The sequence below is a fragment of the Gorilla gorilla genome, chromosome 9 (assembly GCF_029281585.2).
Source record: "Gorilla gorilla gorilla isolate KB3781 chromosome 9, NHGRI_mGorGor1-v2.1_pri, whole genome shotgun sequence".
Classification (NCBI taxonomy): Eukaryota; Metazoa; Chordata; class Mammalia; order Primates; family Hominidae; genus Gorilla; species Gorilla gorilla.
In genome coordinates this window covers 134,160,360-134,177,481 of record NC_073233.2, presented here as the reverse complement: position 1 = coordinate 134,177,481, position 17,122 = coordinate 134,160,360, and the positions used below count along the sequence as shown (strand labels likewise).

General features: G+C 41.7%; 1 protein-coding gene across 8 annotated transcripts in view; it reads right to left on the bottom strand.

Annotated features, from left to right (window-relative positions):
* The window catches only part of FAM118B (family with sequence similarity 118 member B), a 51,022-nt gene that overhangs the window by 12,605 nt on the left and 21,295 nt on the right, over positions 1–17,122 (bottom strand). For all 8 annotated transcript variants that reach the window (XM_055356353.2, XM_004052405.5, XM_055356354.2 and 5 more), the window contains 2 exons: positions 15,286–15,378; positions 9,348–9,600 (listed from right to left, as the gene is read on the bottom strand). In XM_055356353.2, coding sequence (XP_055212328.1) covers positions 9,348–9,600; positions 15,286–15,371 — 339 coding nt within the window. In that variant the 5' untranslated portion in view covers positions 15,372–15,378. The remainder of the gene's footprint in view (positions 1–9,347; positions 9,601–15,285; positions 15,379–17,122) is intronic.

Here is a 17,122-nt window from a genome sequence, read left to right as displayed (position 1 = left end):
GAGATGATACATGCCAAGTGCTTAGCACAATGCTTAGCACATAGCAAGTGCTACTATACGTAAGCTTCCTAAAATAGGCATTTTTATAGAATGAAGAGAATAAACCTGGCCAAGGGATATGAATTTACTGTCAGTATTAAAGGGAAGCTGGGGTACAAAGCAGAGCGACAACTACCCTCTCATGAGGTGCCAGGTAAGAAGGCAACACTTTCCGTTCATCTTGCCTTATGTAGGGAAGCGCCACTGAGACACAGCCCTAATTGTGGTTTGGCATCTCCTTTTCTTTTTCTTTTTTTTTTTTTTTTTTTGAGACGGAGTCTCATTCTGTCACCCAGGCTGGAGTGCAGTGGCGTGATCTCGGCTCACTGCAACCTCCGCCCCCCCAGGTTCAAGCAATTCTCCTGCCTCAGCTTCCCAAGTAGCTGGGATTACAGGCGCCTGCCACTGTGCTCGGCTAATTTTTGTATTTTTAGTAGAGACGGGGTTTCACCATCTTGGCCAGGCTGGTCTTGAACTCCTGACCTTGTGATCCACTCACCTCAGCCTCCCAAAGTGCTGGGATTACAGGTGTGAGCCACCACGCCCAGCCTCAGCATCTCCTTTTCTAATCCTAGGTGTTTGTACAGCTGTTTATGAATTTAGGAAAAACTGCTTAACTTCTATATGCCATAATTCAGCAGTTCATAGGTTTATTCTGAAGAATATCCAGTATACAAAAGGTTAACATAAACAATTTAATACATTTTTTAAATTAAAAATTTGCATTTTGCAACTGTTAAAAACATCAAACCCCAATCAGTTCTAAACAGAATCCCAATGTCTTGTTTTGCAGATGTGAGGTCTGGCTATGTTGTCCAGGTAGGTCTTGAATTCCTGGGATCTCAAGTGATCCTCCCACCTCAGCCTCCCAAAGTGTTGGGATTATGGGTATGAGCCACTTTTCCAGACCTCCTATTTCTTAACATACGGTTTACTTAAATAACTGCTTTTCAGATTCATTTTGAATACATGTAAATATCCCTGAGTACTAATGAGGAACTATAATACCAACTTCAGGTGGGAAACTGGCTTTACAACTGAAAAGACAAAGTGGCCCTTGGGACAAAGGGAATTTGAAATGGGAAAGTAACTATGTAATGTGATGTAATATCTGATCCCTAGCCTGTCTGTGAAATGCCATTTGCTAGGGTTTGGACTGGTCCCCTAACATTCATGTGTTGGAAACTTAACCCCAATGGAACTGTGTTGGGAGGAGGCGAGACCTAGTAAGACGTGATTGTCATGAGGGCCGTGCCTCCATGAATTGATTAATGTCATTATTGCAGGAGTAGATTTGTTATCCTAAGTGTGTCAGTTATAAAAGCGAGTCTGGGCCAGGCGTGGTGGCTCACGCCTGTAATCCCAGCACTTTGGGAGGCCAAGGCAGATGGATCACGAGGTCAAGAGATCGAGACCATCCTGGCCAACATGGTGAAACCCCAACTCTACTAAAAATAAAAAAATTAGCTGGGCATGGTGGTGGTGCCTGTAGTGCCACCTACTCGGGAGGCTGAGGCAGGAGAATTGCTTGAATCCGGGAGGCAGAGGTTGTACTGAGCCAAGATCGCACCATTGCACTCCAGCCTGGGCAACAAGAGCGAAACTCCATCTCAAAAAAAAAAACAAAAAACAAAAAACAAAAAACAGTAAACTACTATTGAAGGTCAGATACTTTTTTAGATTTGTTATAAAAAATATGGTGCTCTTTTCTTGTCTACCCAAATCACAAATCCATTTGCCCTGTGATCTAGCAGTCACATGTATCCTACAAATACAATTTCAAACAAATGAAATGACACATATGAGGTTATCACTGCATCATTATTTTATTTTATTTTTTATTCATTTTTATTTTTCTTGAGACAGAGTCTTGCTCTGTTGCCCAGCCTGGAGTGCAATGGCGCGATTTTGGCTCACTGCAACCTCTGCCTCTCTGGTTCAGGTGATTCTCCTGATTCATCCTCCCGAGTAGCTGGGACTACAGGTGCGTGCCACCACGCCTTGTATATATATATACAATATATATAATGTATTGATAGTGTGTGTCTGTGAGTCAGAGTACAAAAGTATATATATAGATATACATATATCTATATCTATATCTATATCTCTATATATTTTTTTGAGATGGAGTCTCGCTCTGTCACCCAGGCTGGAGTGCAGTGGCGTGGTCTCAGCTCACTGCAACCTCCGCCTCCTGGGTTCAAGCAATTCCCCTGCCTCAGCCTCCCGAGTAGCTGGGATTACAGGTGCCTGCCACCACGCCAGGCTAATTTTTTGTGTTTTTAGTAGAGATGGGTTTCACCATGTTGGCTAGGCTGGTCTTGAACTTCTGACCTTGTGATCTGCCCGCCTCGGCCTCCCAAAGTGTTGGGATTGCAGGCGTGAGCCACTGCGCTGGCAAATACGTACTACATTTTAACACCAGTTTTATTATTACACACACCGATAAAAAGGCCTGGGTATACAATCACATAATCATGGGTGTGGAACATATTTTCTTGCTTCTAAGAAAAAGAATACAAAAGGTTAAAACCTGGGGGAAAAAAAATCCAGGTCACTTATTTTAATTAAGTATCTTTTAGACCTATTTAAGCTACTAAATCCTACATATCAACATAGGAAGGAAATATGATTCTGCAACTGCACTGATTTCCTCAGATTCAAAATGGAAGTTTGTCTCTTTTTTTGAGAGAAGGTCTGGCTCTGTCACCAAGCTGGAGTACAGTGGCATGAACGTGGCTCATTGCAGCCTTTACCTGCTGGGCTCAAGCAATCTTCCTGCCTCAGTCTCCCAAGTGGTTAGGACTACAGGCGCACACCACCACGCCGACTACTTTTTAAATTTTTCGTACAGACACGGTCTCACTATGTTGCCCAAGCTGTTCTCAAACTTCTGGCCTGAAGTGATCCTCTTGCCTCAGCCTCCTGTGTAGGTGGGATCACAGGCGTGTACCACCACACTAGGCTAATTTTAAAATTTGTGTAGAGGTAGAGGGTCCCACTTTGTTTCCCAGGCTGGAAAGTTTTTTTCTCTTAAAGCAGATGACCCTAGAACTAAATTTGCCACCAGTGGCCTTTATAAGCAAAGAGAAAGGAATGAAAACATAAACAGGGAGGCTCAGTAGTCAGAAGGAAATGCCAAACTCCCACACAACTTCTAAGGGCCTTTTCCCATTCATCTAAAACAGTGACCTTCATTTCCTTCTACCCTGAAACTTAGTAAAAACAAGAAACAAAAAATTGGCATGGTAGCTCAAGCCTGTAATCTCAGTTTTTGGAAAGCTGAAACAGGAAGATCACTTGAGCCCAGGAGTTCAACACCAGCCTGGGCAACACAGGGAGACCCCATTTCTATTTAAAAAAAGAAAGAAAAAAAACCTGTTCCCCCACTGCCTCCTGCCCCAGGGTTATTAACATTTCTAGTGCATCAACTATGTGCCAGACATTTTATACACATTATCTCACCTATTCTTCACAAAGCGACACAAGGAAGTAATATCCCAGTTTCACAGGTGCAAAAACAGATGTTGACAAGTTAAGGGATTTGTGCAGGGTTCCAGTGCATTTAAGTGACAGAGTCTGATTCCAAAACCTAAGCTCTTTGCAGTGAATCTGTAATGTCACTTCCCCAGTATACGTTAAACTGGCTCAGTAGATAGGCCTGTTAACCCTGCCATAGTACTGCTGAGTTGATACTGTTAGATTTGATTCTTTTCTAATATGGACATTTCCAAACACACACACAAGTCAGAAAAATACATACAAAACAAAACATAATCGCAATACTTCTATCTCACCTAACAAATATTAATTCCTCAATATTAGTGTTTAAATTTCCCCTAAATATATCATTTTTATTATTAAGTTGTAATAGTTCTTTATATATTCTGGACACTAGATTTTTGTCAAATATGATCTACAAATAATTTCCTCCATTCTGTGGGTTCTCTTTTCTTTCTTTCTTTCTTTTTTTTTTTTTTTTTGAGACGGAGTCTCGTACCTGTTGCCCAGGCTGGAGTGCAATGGTGCTATCTCGGCTCACCGCAACCTCCGCCTCCCGGGTTCAAGCAATTCTCCTGCCTCAGCCTCCCCAGCAGCTGTGACTACAGGCATGCGCCACCACGCCCAGCTAATTTTGTATTTTTATTAGAGATGGGGTTTCACCATGTTGGCCAGGCTGGTCTCGAACTTCCGACCTCAGGTGATCCGCCTGCCTTGGCCACCCAAAGTGCTGGGATTACAGGAGTGAGCCACTGCGCTCGGCCTCATTTTTTTTTCTTTTTTAGAGCCGGGGGTCTCACTATGTTGCCCAGGCTGAGGTACAATGGCATGATCATAGCTGATTGCAGCCTCGAACTCCTGGGATCAAATGATCCTCCTACCTTAGCCTCCCAAGTAGTTGGGATTACAGGTACAAGCCACTGTGCCTGGCTCTGTTTTCACTTTCTTGATGACAACCATTACAGCACTTACATTTCAAATTCTCATCATGTCCAATTTATCTAGTTTTCTTCTGTTGCTTGTGCTTTCAGTGTCTGATCTAAGAATCCTTTACCATGCTGCCTTAGTTACTGTGGCTTTGTAGTAAGCTTTGAAATAAAAAAAAATTTGAGTCTCCCTACTTTGTTCTTTTTCAAGACGGTCTTGGCTACCCTAGGTCCCTTGTAATTTCTTTTTTTTCTTTTTTTTTTTTTTTTTGAGACGGAGTCTTGCTTTGTCGCCCAGGCTGGAGTGCAGTGACGCGATCTCGGCTCACTGCAAGCTCCACCTCCCGGGTTCACGCCATTCTCCTGCCTCAGCCTCCCGAGTAGCTGGGACTACAGACGCCCACCAACACGCCCGGCTAATTTTTTGTATTTTTAGTAGAGACGGGTTTCACCATGTTAGCCAGGATGGTCTCGATCTCCTGACCTCGTGATCCGCCCGCCTCGGCCTCCCAAAGTGCTGGGATTACAGGCGTGAGCCACCGCGCCCGGCCCCTTGTAATTTCATATGAAGTTTTAATTTTTTTTTTTAGAGACAGGGTCTCACTATGTTGCCCAGGCTAGAGTGCAATGGCTATTCAGATGCAATCCCACTACTGATCAGCATAAGAGTTTTGACCTGCTCCATTTCCAATCTGTGTTCGCTCACCCCTCTTTAGGCAACCTGGTGGTCCCCTGCTCCTGGGAGCCCAGAACTCCTGGGCTCAAGCCCTCCAGCAATCCTCCTGCCTCAGCCTCCCAAGTAGATGGGACTACAGGAGCATGCCATGGTGCCTGGCTCCATATGAATTTTAAATCAGTTTGTCAATTTCTACAAAATCAGCAGCTGGATCCTAATAGGGACCATGCTTAATCTGTAGACCAATTTGTAGAGTATTCCATCTTAATATTAAGTCTTCTGATTCAGGAACATGGCATGTCTTTCCATTTATTTAGATCTTCTTTCATTTCTTTCAGTGTTTTGTAGTTTTCAAAGCATAAGTTCTCCACTTACTTATTTATTTTTTGAGATGGAGTTTCGCTCTTGTTGCCCAGGCTGGAGTGCAGTGGAGAGATCTTGGCTCGCTGCAACCTCCGCCTCCCGGGTTCAAGTGATTCTCCTGCCTCCACCTCCCGAGTAGCTGGGATTATAGGCACCCGCCACCATGCTCAGCTAATTTTTGTATTTTTAGTAGAGACGGGGTTTCACCATATTGGCCAGACTGGTCTCTACCTCCCGACCTCAGGTGATCCGCCCACCTCGGCCTCCCAAAGCGCTGAGACAACAGGCGTGGGCCACCGCGCCCAGCCTTCTGTACTTCTTTTGTTAAATTTATTCCTAGCTATTTTACTATTTTTGATGCCAAGTGGAAGAATTTTTAATATTTCATTTTAGTATTGTTCACTGCAAGTGTATAAAAATACTGTTTTTATATATTGATCCTGGATTCTCCAACCTTGCTAAGCTTGTTAGTTCTAATAGAGGATAACCTAGGATCTTCTATAGACTAGATCATCTCATCTGCAAACAGAGGCAGTTTACTTCTTCCTTTCCAATATGGATTCCTTTATTTTTCTTGCTTAACTGCCCGGTCTAGAACATTCAGCACCATGTTGGACAGGAGTGGAGTGGGAAAACAGCCTTGTCTTGTTGCTGATCTTAGTGGAAAAAATCCAGTCTTTCACCATTAAATATGTTAACTGTGAGTTTTTCATATACGGTCTTTATCGTGTTGAGGTAGTTACCTTCTATTGTTTGCTATTATTCCTTCATTTGTAGAGTGTGGCTTTTTTAAAAAAAATCATGAAAGAGTGTTGCATTTTGCTAACATGTTTTTTCTGCACCTACTGAGAAAATCATGTGGTTTTGTCTTTTATCCTATTGATATGATGCATTATATTGATATGCAGACTTTTTTTTTTTTTTTTTTTGAGACGGAGTCTTGCTCTGTCGTCCAGGCTGTAGTGCAGTGGTGCGATCTCGGCTCACTGCAGCCCCCGCCTTCCGGGTTCCAGCAATTCTCCTGCCTCATCCTCCTGGGTAGCTGGGATTACAGGCATGCACTACCATGCCCAGCTAATTTTTGTATTTTTAGTAGAGACAGGGTTTTGCCATGTTGGTCCGGCTGATCTCGAACTCCTGACCTCAAGTGATCTGCCCACCTTGGCTTCCCAAAGTGCTAGGATTACAGGTGTGAGCCACTGCACCTGGCCTGATAATGCAGATGTTAAACCAACCTTTCATTCCCCAGAAGACTCTGACTTCCTCATGGGTACTGCATTCAGTCTGGTTGTACTTTGTTGAGGATTTTTGTGTCCATGTTCCTAAGAGATCCTGGCTGGTTTGTAGTTTTCCATTTTTTTTTTTTTTTAGAGGCAGACAGGGTCTTGCTCTGTCACCGAGACTGCAGTGCAGTAGCACGATCACAGCTCAGTGGAGTCTTGAACTCCAGGGCTCAAGTGATGCTTGCGCCTCATCCTTCCAAAGCGTTGGGCTTACAGGCCTGAACCACTGTGTTTAGTCATTTTCATTTCTTCTGATGTCTTTTGTTTGGTTTTGTTATCAGGATAATATGGGCCTCATACAATGAGTTGGAAGTACTCCCTCCTACTCTATTTTTTAGCATAGTTTGGGAAGAATTTCCTCTAGCCCTGTCAAGCAATAATCTACTTTCTGTTCTATGGATTTGCCTGTTCTGGACATTTTATATGAATGGAATCATACAATATATGTCCTTTTGTGTCTGGCTTCTTTTACTCAATGTTTTCAAAGTTCATCCATGTTGTTGTATGGGACGAGCACTTCATTCCTTTTAATGGCCAATTAACATTGTATGGACAGACATTTTGTTTCTCCATTCATGAACTAGACATTTGAGTTGTTTCCACTATTTTGGCTATTATGAATAACGTTGCTATGAACATGAGTGTACAGTTGCTGCATGAATATGCTTTCCATTCGCTTAGGTATACACATATGAGTGCAGTTGCTGGTTCATAGAATCACTGTTCAACTTTTTGAGGAACTGCCAATCTGTTTTCCAAAGCAACTGCCAATCTGTTTTCCAAAGCAACTGCATCACTTTACATTCCCACAAGGGTTCCAATTTCTCCGCATCCTTAATAACACTTATTATTGTCTTCTTGATTCTAGTCATGCCAGCAGGTGTGAAATGGCACCTTGTTGTGGTTTTGATTTGTATTTTCCTAATGACTAATGATGCCGAACATCTTTTCGTACGCACTTATTGGCCGTTTGTGTATCTTCTTTGGAGAAATGTCTATTCAACTACATCGTTATTTTAAAATTGAATTATTAGCCTTTATTAAGTTACAGTAGTTCTTTATAGATTCTGGATATTATACGCCTATCAGATATGTGATTTGCTAACATTTTCTCATTCTGGAAGCTGTCTTTTCACTTTTTTTTTTCTTTTGGTAGAGACAGGGTCTCACTATGTTGTCCAGGCTGGTCTTGAACTCATGCCCTCAAACAGTTCTCCTGCCTTGGCCTCCCAAAGTTCTGGGATTATAGGCATAAGCCACCATCCCTGGCTCACTTTCTTGACAGTGTCCTTTCAGTCTAACAGTTTTTAACTTTGGAGAAGTCCAGTTTATCTATATTTTTTTTTACTTTAGTTTTTTGCATTTTTGGTGTCATGTCTAAAAAACCACTGCCAGATCCAGTCATGAAATTTTAAATCTGTATTTTCTTCTAAGAGTTTTACAGTTTTAGGTATCATATTTAGGTCTTTGATCCATTTTTAATTTTTGTAAAGTGTATGGAGATTCCATGAACTCTTTAAAACCCCATTAATTCTTTTTTTTTTTTTTTTTTTTTTTTTTTTTGAGACGGAGTCTTCCTCTGTCGCCCAGGCTGGAGTGCAGTGGCGCGACTGCAACTCAGTGCAACCTCCACCTCCCGGGTTCAAGCCATTCTCCTGCCTCAGCCTCCTGAGCAGCTGGGATTACAGGTGCCCACCACCACACCACGCCCGGCCCTAGAAGCCTGATTTTTAAGATTTTAAAACAGGCTGGGTGCAGTGGCTCATGCCTATAACCCCAGCACTTTGTGAGGCTGAGGTGGGCAGATCACTTGAGGTCAGAAGTTCGAGACCAGCTTGACCAACATGGCAAAACCCTGTCTCTACTAAAAATATAAAAATTAGCTGGGCGTGGTGGCACATGCCTGTAATCCCAGCTACTCAGGAGGCTGAGACAGGAGAATCGCTTGAACCCAGGAGGCGGAGGCTGCAGTGAGTCGAGATCGAACCACTGAACTTCAGCCTGGGTGACAAGAAGTAGATTCCATCAAAAAAAAAAATAAATAAATAAATAAATAAATTTTCAGACAAAGCAAGACAGGGAGTCCTTTTATCCAACTCAGTTTGGTAAAATAAGGTGCAATTCCTTATAAATATTTTGACTTATTACCTCTAAAAAGAACACTAAAAACTGGTTTTGTTTCATGTATAAAATGATAAAATTATCTCCAATCTTTGTGGGATTCCATACAAGGCATGGATGCCACAGAACACAGCTTTTACAGTAGTGATGCAGGAAAAAAATAAATTCAAAACACAGTGGTAATTTGTACATATAAAGTCCTCAACATCATTTCTCTCTCATAGACACACAGTGAAATGGGGTTAAGATAACTGTCCTGAGTAGGGTCCATAAACAGACATTGCGCAGAAGAGTCAAATGTTATGGAAACCTACAAGCTGTAAATGAATATCCCTGTTACATTTGGCATGCTAGTTTTGACAGCCAAATCATGCTAGTTGTGATAGTTAAATTTTAGGAAATTCCAAATACTGTGGCACATACTAGGGTACTCACAGGAGAGAGTTTCTGGATAAGGTCATGGGCAACATGGACCAGGTTCTTGTCTTCATGGAGACATTTCTGAAACTTTTTGCTCTCCTCATCTTCTAAAAGATCAAAATCAATGGCAGCATCCAGTAAGGCCTGAATTAACCCCTTCCAGGATTTGAGGGCTGGAACTTGGGGCGCAACTGCAGCACTAATGCCTGTTCCAATCACTAGCACAAGTTCTCGAGGCTTCTTAGTTTTTAAGCTTGGAAGCAGCTTCCTATAAAAGCAAAACAAATGAGAGGATTGGAATATCCAATAGATATAAGGCACACAGAAAGACTGTCTGACTCAGGTTACAGTTTTTAGCTAACTTTTATAGTTGCAAAGAAGATGAACAGCAGTTTTTGACACCTTTCCAAAGCAGTTTAAAGAAAACAACCAGAATATTGTGTCAGTGCTTGCTGAAAAACAAGTCATAAACCTATTTCAGGAATCCCAAAACCAATCTTAAAATCAGTTTTCCCTTCCTAGTCCTCTCAACCTAAGAAATTCCACTAATATTAGGAAAAGATCCAAATAGACTATAGCTCAGCTGACTTCTGCCAACTAAATTATATTTTAAACCAGTATTAAATTTCAAAAGAAGACGTTTGATTTGTACTCTAGAAAAAGAGAAAAGAACCCCAGAACAAATTAAGTTCCTATTATTGAGAAATGTAAAACACTAGGGGAAAGGCAATACAAAATTTAACTCCGAATTTTGTAAACATTAACCTCAGGCAAAAAAAAAAGTGGCCAATAGAATTCTGAAAACACAGGAGCCCTACATACCTAAATAAAGACATTAACTATTCAAGGGACATGACAAAAAGTGAAAAACATTCCTTTCTTACCATGATAAGCAGAGACAGACTTCTCTGTTCTGAGGCCCATATGTGAGACAGCATGGGTGCTAATTTTTGTTTTTGTTCCCCTCTCTTTCATTCTGGAGACTATCCCCGCTTGAAATATGTTCCTTCACATTAATTTTTGCTGATGGCATGTTCCCCTCCCCTGAAAATGGCTTCTCCCCAACCTTTTTGTCTAAATAATAAAATGGAGAGGATCAGCATTTTGGCATAACTCAAGAAAGGAATAGCACTTTCAAGCCTTCGGAAACCTGGTTTTGGGGATGCAGCCTCTAAAACTGCTTTCCCTAACCCGAGCTTCTGCATTCAGCCATTCAACAAATATGAAAAACTGAGGCCAGGAGCAGTGGCTCACGACTGTAATCCCAGCACTTTGGGGGGCCGAGGCGGGCGGATTACTTGAGGTCAGGAGTTCAAGACCAGCCTGGCCAACATGGTGAAACTCCGTGTCTACTAAAAATACAAAAATTAGCTGGGTCTGGTGGCGCACACCTGTAGTCCCAGCTACTAGGGAGGCTGAGGCAGGAAAGAAAAACCTGTATGTACCAGACACTACGGGAGTCATGTATCCATGAACAAAATGGAGTCCCTGATCTTGAAAGATCAGTCTACTAGAAAAGACATTCATAATAGATGTTAGAAGCAAATGATGAAAAATGAGTTTCAGTTCAGAGCAATCAAGATAGTGAAGCATACACAAATCCACATAAACAAATATACACGCACATAGAAAATTTCTAGGATTCACAAGATCTATAAATAGTGGTTAAATGGGGATAGCGGAGAATAAGGACTTTTTACTTTTCATTTTATACTGTTGTACTGTTTTTTTTTTTATATAACATATAGATTTGAACTATAATTCTTCCTAATTAAGACTTCCAATTTGGCTAAGTGCAGTGGTTCATGCCTGTAATCTCAGCACTTTAGGAGGCTGAGCTTGAGCCCAGGAGTTTGAGACAAGCCTAGGCAACTTAGGGAGACCCCATCTCTACCAAAAAAAGAAAGAAAGAAAAAGAAAATTAGGCACGTCTGTAGTCCCAGCTACCTGGGAGGCTAAGTTCATGGGAGGATCACGTGAGCCCAGGAGGCTGAGGTTGCAGTGAGCTGTGTTTGTGCCACTGCACTCCAGCCTGGGTGACAGAACAAGACCTTGTCTCGAAAAAAAAAAGAAAAAGACTTCCAGTTAAAAACAAAACATTTAACAATTGTGTTTTATTACTGGTTCTTTGCAAATCACCAAATAATAGTTACTTTGTTTTTTTAGCGGGTATATACACCTAAAAAGTAGGCTAGGTAAAGATGACAGCAGACAACAGAGGTCAAAGGGCAACAACATTTTACCAATTGTAATGCAAAGGCCAATTCCCTTGGTAGAATTTTGGGAATGTTCATGTACATCTAAAGGTAGAGGGGCTGGTGGGGCTAAAATAGGAGAATCAGTTACAAGCCTTTAACAGTTACAACTTTCAGCAGGCTAGAGGTTTCCCTTCTGCAGAGGTTGACCAGAGGACCATATCTGAGAACACTGCACACACCTGAGGGTGGGGATTAAGTAAAAGTCTGTATATAAAATACAAGATTTCCCCCAACTCTCTTTCCCCAGAGGAAGCTTTTCAGACTCTAGGAATCAACTCTGTACCTGCACCCCTATCCCCCATCCAGTTGGGAAATGAGGAGGATTCCTCTTTCAGGAAAATGGCCAGTATGAGATGAAAAACCTGCAGATTCTGATAGGTGGGATATTCCTTAACTCTACATAGGGTCTGGGACCAAGCCCCTCATGTACACACAGATTCTCCAATTGGCTTTTTTTTTTTTGAGATGGAATCTCGTAATCTTGGCTCACTGCAACCTCTGCCTCCTGGGTTCAAGTGATTCTCTTGCTTCAGCCTCCCGAGTAGCTGGGATTATAGGCACGTGCCACCACACCCAGCTAATTTTTGTATTTTTAGTAGAGATGGGGTTTCACCAGGTTGGCCAGGCTGGTCTCAAACTCCTGACCTCAAGTGATCCGCCTGCCTTGGCCTCCCAAAGTGCTGGGATTACAGGCGTGAGCCACCGCACCCGGCCTCTTCCATTGGCTTTTTAGTGTTTTCTCTTAAAAATGGGCAGACAAACAAGGGTCACCTCACATCTGAGGAAAGCCCCCAACATAACAGTTATACCAAACAAACTAGCAGGTAGAGAGAAATCTGAAGGAAATAAGAGATAGTATGGGAAGGAGAAAAAAAAAATTAAAAGAAAACAATGATATCCTCACATAGATTTTTTCTCTTTTTTTTTTTTTTGGAGACGGAGTCTAGCTTTGTTGCCAGGCTGGAGTGCAGTGACACAATCTCAGCTCACTGCAACCTCCGCCTCCCAGGTTCAAGCGATTCTCCTGCCTCAGCCTCCCAAGTAGCTGGGATTACAGGCACGCGCCACCACGCCCTGCTAATTTTTTTTTTTTTTTTTTTTTTTAATAGAGACAGGGTTTCACTATGTTACCCAGGTACCCAGGATGGTCTTGATCTCCTGACCTCACGATCTGCCCACCTCGGCCTCCCAAAGTGCTGGGATGACAGGCGTGAGCCACCGAGCCTGGCCTAGATCTTTTTAAAATTGGCCAGGTGGGGTGGCTCACGCCTGTCATCCCAGCACTTTGGGAGGCCAAGGCAGGTGGATCACTTGAGGTCAGGAGTTTGAGATCAGCCTGGTCAACATGGTGAAACCCTGTCTTTATTTAAAAAATAAATAAATAAATAAAGTAAAAATTAGCCAGGTGTGGTAGAGCACGTTTGTAATCCCAGCTACTCAGGAGGCTGAGGGAGGAGAATTGCTTGAACCCGGGAGGCAGAGGTTGCAGTGAGCTGAGATTGCACCACTACACTCCAGCCTGGGCAACAGAGTGAGACTCCATCTCAAAAAAAAAAAAAAAAAAAGGCCAGGCGCGGTGGCTCACGTCTGTAATCCCTGCACTTTAGGAGGCCAAGGCAGGTGGATCATGAGGTCAGGAGATTAAGGCCATCCTGGCTAACACAGTGAAATCCCATCTCTACTAAAAATACAAAAAATTAGCCAGGCATGGTGGCGGGCGCCTGTAGTCCCAGCTACTCGGGAGGCTGAGGCAGGAGAACGGTGTGAACCCGGGAGGCAGAGCTTGCAATGAGCTGAGATACTGTCACTGCACTCCAGCCTGGGAGACAGTGAGACTCTGTCTAAAAAAAAAAAAAAAAAAAGCATCTGTGAAACATAAACAGAGTGCTATGAAAAAATGAACAAACAAAGAGACTTCATAAATCAAAAATAACACAACAGAAATTTTTAAATCCACAAGATAAAACAGAGAACCCCCGAGAAAGCTAAATTTAAGAAAACGAAATGGGGGGGAAAAAAAACAAAGCAACACATAAAAAATTAGAGACTTAATACAAGAAGTCCAACATCTGAATAACAAGAGTTTAAAAAAAATGTGGAATAGAAAAAACATTGTAATGGAAAGTATCAAAAAAGTAATATAAGTCAACTTCTCCAAAGTGAAGGTACTAGTTGCCAGCTTTAAAGAGCTGCCCGGTGTCTAGATTCATATGACAAGATACATCACTGTGAAATTTCAGGTTACTGACAATAAAATAATGATCCTTATAAGCTTGTAATGAACAACAACAACAATAAAAATGAAACAAAACAAAACAAAAAACAGGGAAAGAAGTCATACAATACAAAGGATTGGGAATCAGAACAGAGTGGCTATTTTGGCAGGAATACTTAGATGTTAGCAGAGTATGAATGAGAGATACTAAAAATTCTATACTCAGTCAAATCATCAAATGAATGTAAGTGTATGATAAAGACATTTTCAAATATGTCCAAATAATTTTCTCCTATGGGTCCTTACTTAGGAGGCTATGCAAGGACATGCTTCAGGAAAATGAAGGCGTGCACCAAAAAAGAGGACATGAGATCCAGCAAACAGAGAATCGATACAGGAGAGATGTAAAGGAAATTATCAGGATGATGGGAATGGGAAATAGCAAATATCAGGAACACAACAGGACTGGAGAACAAGTGTCCAGAGTAGACTAGCGTCCAGAAGGAAGAATCCATGACACAAACCAGCAAGTTATCGGTGTGTTTCAGTATAGCTAGGAGATTTATTCTTCTGTCAGAGTATGTGAGAATACATTGAAAGCAAGCAAACAAACAAAAAAGACAGTCTTTAATGACATAGCAAAAAAAATGGGCAAGAAAGGAAACATAATCGTTACGCATTAGGCTCAGCTATGAATACTATTTATACAGTCGTAATAATGTAAATATTAAAAGTGGATTGAACCAGGCCGGGCACAGTGGCTCATGCCTATAATCCCAGCACTTTGGGAGGCCGAGGTGGGTGGATCACGAGGTCAGGAGTTCGAGACCAGCCTGACCAACATGGTGAAACCCCGTCTCTACTAAAAATACAAAAAAATTAGCTGGGCGTGGTGGCAGGCACCTGTAATCTCAGCTACTCAGGAGGCTGAGGCAGGAGAATTTCTTGAACCCGGGAGGTGGAGGTTGCAGTGAGCCAAGATCGTGCCACTGCACTCCAGCTTGGGCAACACAGCAAGACTCTGTCTCAAAAAAAAAAAAAAGTAGATTGAACCAAACACTGTGACACAAACATACAAGAACATGGGAGAGTGTGTGGAGTGGCAATACAGAGGGAGGAGTCATGAGAGCAAAGCAGTCCTTATATTCCATACTCGGAAATCAATAAAACCAAAAAACTAAAAAGCAGCAATATATATAGTATTTTTAAACATGGATGTCAACATTAGAAGAAACAGATAAAGTTGAAAGTGATTATCTCTGAGGAAGGGTGGACTTTGAAATACTGATTTTAAAAACTATGTACCTGTATTGCCTTGATAAAAAATAAAAATTAAATCCAAAATAAAAATAATTTAATTTTGAGTATGAAGGTCAATACTAATTAGTGAAAACAACTGATATAGAAGGTATAAGTTGGCTATTTTTCTTTCTCTCCCACTAATGGTAATTTACTCTGCTGATTCCCTTCTCTTGTTTACCTGGGCTTTTTGGTGGGAGGTTCGCCATCATTGAAGAATCCAAAAATCTCGTCTATATCAGAGGCCTGGCTCCCTGTAGAAGCCATCCAGTTTCTAAAATAGATTAAACACCATGGACCACAATTAGATCTGTAAAGTATACCATTCAAAATAGCACATATATTAAACAGTTTTAAAAAGCTGTATGCCCTTAAAGGTGTTTTGGAGGTGCCCCCTACTTAACAGAAATTTGTTAATTAATGAACATTCTGAACAAGGAACTAAATTAAATTAGTCTAAAAGAAGTAATCTGGAAATTATAGGACTTTGGTGTTCCATACTACCATCTTGCTTCTGTTTCTGAAGGCCTGCCCCCAAGTTCCCAACAAAAACAGTGTCAACTCATGTCAATTACTGGCCATCACTTTGTAGAACTTAAGAAAAACCAGTTATTCTCCCACAAGATGGGTTTGCGGAAGACTCAGGGGATAAAAACCACCCATAGATAAGTGTATTAATAGCCCCCAATTACCCATTTACTCTCAGCTGAAGAAATTACTGAGTCAAGAACAGAACAATCAATACTAATTTGCTGAATGACAAACATTCTCTGTTGTTGGACAATGGTGACCTTGTAGCCAGTGGGGCATGTCTCTCTAACTAAACATGAAGTGGACTTCAAATCAAGCCACTGTGATGACTTGTAAAGGTATCATCAAGCAAAGATGTATGAAAAATGGCCAATTATGTTCGGGTGCTGGAATAACTGGCAAAAGTAAATAATTACCATGGATTAGAATGAATACTATAAAGTTCTAAGTGCTCAAACTTTAGCAAACTTGTTAAATCTAAAGACTGTGAATTTAAAAATAGTAATAGTATTTTAAACACACACACAATATAGAAGACAATACATACTACCACCGTTTGGGGTGTTTTAGTACATTCCACTGCCAACATATAGAACTGAATTACTAATAATTACTGGAAGTTTACTGTTTTATTAGAAAGCCCTTTTCTTTTCTTTTTTTGAGACTGGGTCTTGCTCTGTTGTCCAGGCTAGAGTACAGTGGCGCCATCTTGGCTCACTGCAGTCTCGGCCTCCTGGGCTCAAGCGATCAACCCACCTCAGCCTCTCCATTACCTGGGACTACAGGCACATGCTACCACATCTGGTGGAATTTTGTACTGTTTGTAGAGAGGGGGTTTTGCCATGTTGCCCAGCTGGTCTCTAACTCCTGAGCTCAAGTAATCTTCCAGCCTTGGCCTCCCAAAATGTTGGGATTACAGGCATGAGCCACTGCACCCGGCCCAAAAAAGCCTTTTTCTTTATTAAAACACTAAGTTTCTGAATTAATTTTTTTGTGGTAAACAAAAGGCTCACATCCTCACCCCATAGTCCATCACACGCAGTGTAATTCTTCTTTATATCATAATCATAAGGTAAATAGAAACAATACAATCACAGTAGTGAGTTAGGAAGTAGATCATGTTTCCAGTCAAATCTTTGATTCTGTTGGTGAGAAAGCTGGGGCTCAGGAGAAGACAGATGAGTCACTTATCTCAGTAAATCCTGCCTTAACACAACCATGTAGGCTTTTCTGGGTTTTTTGTTTTGTTTTGTTTTGTTTTTGAGACGGAGTTTCGCTCTTGTTGCCCAGCCTGGAGTGCACTGGCGCAATCTCGGCTCACTGCAACCTCCGCCTCCTGGCAGTTGCTCCCTTCAAGCGATCCTCCTGCCTCAGCCTCCTGAGTAGCTGGGATTACAGGCATGCGCCACTATGCCCAGCTAATTTTGTATTTTTAGTAGAGACAGAATTTCTTCATGTTGATCAGGCTGGTCTCGAACTCCTGACCT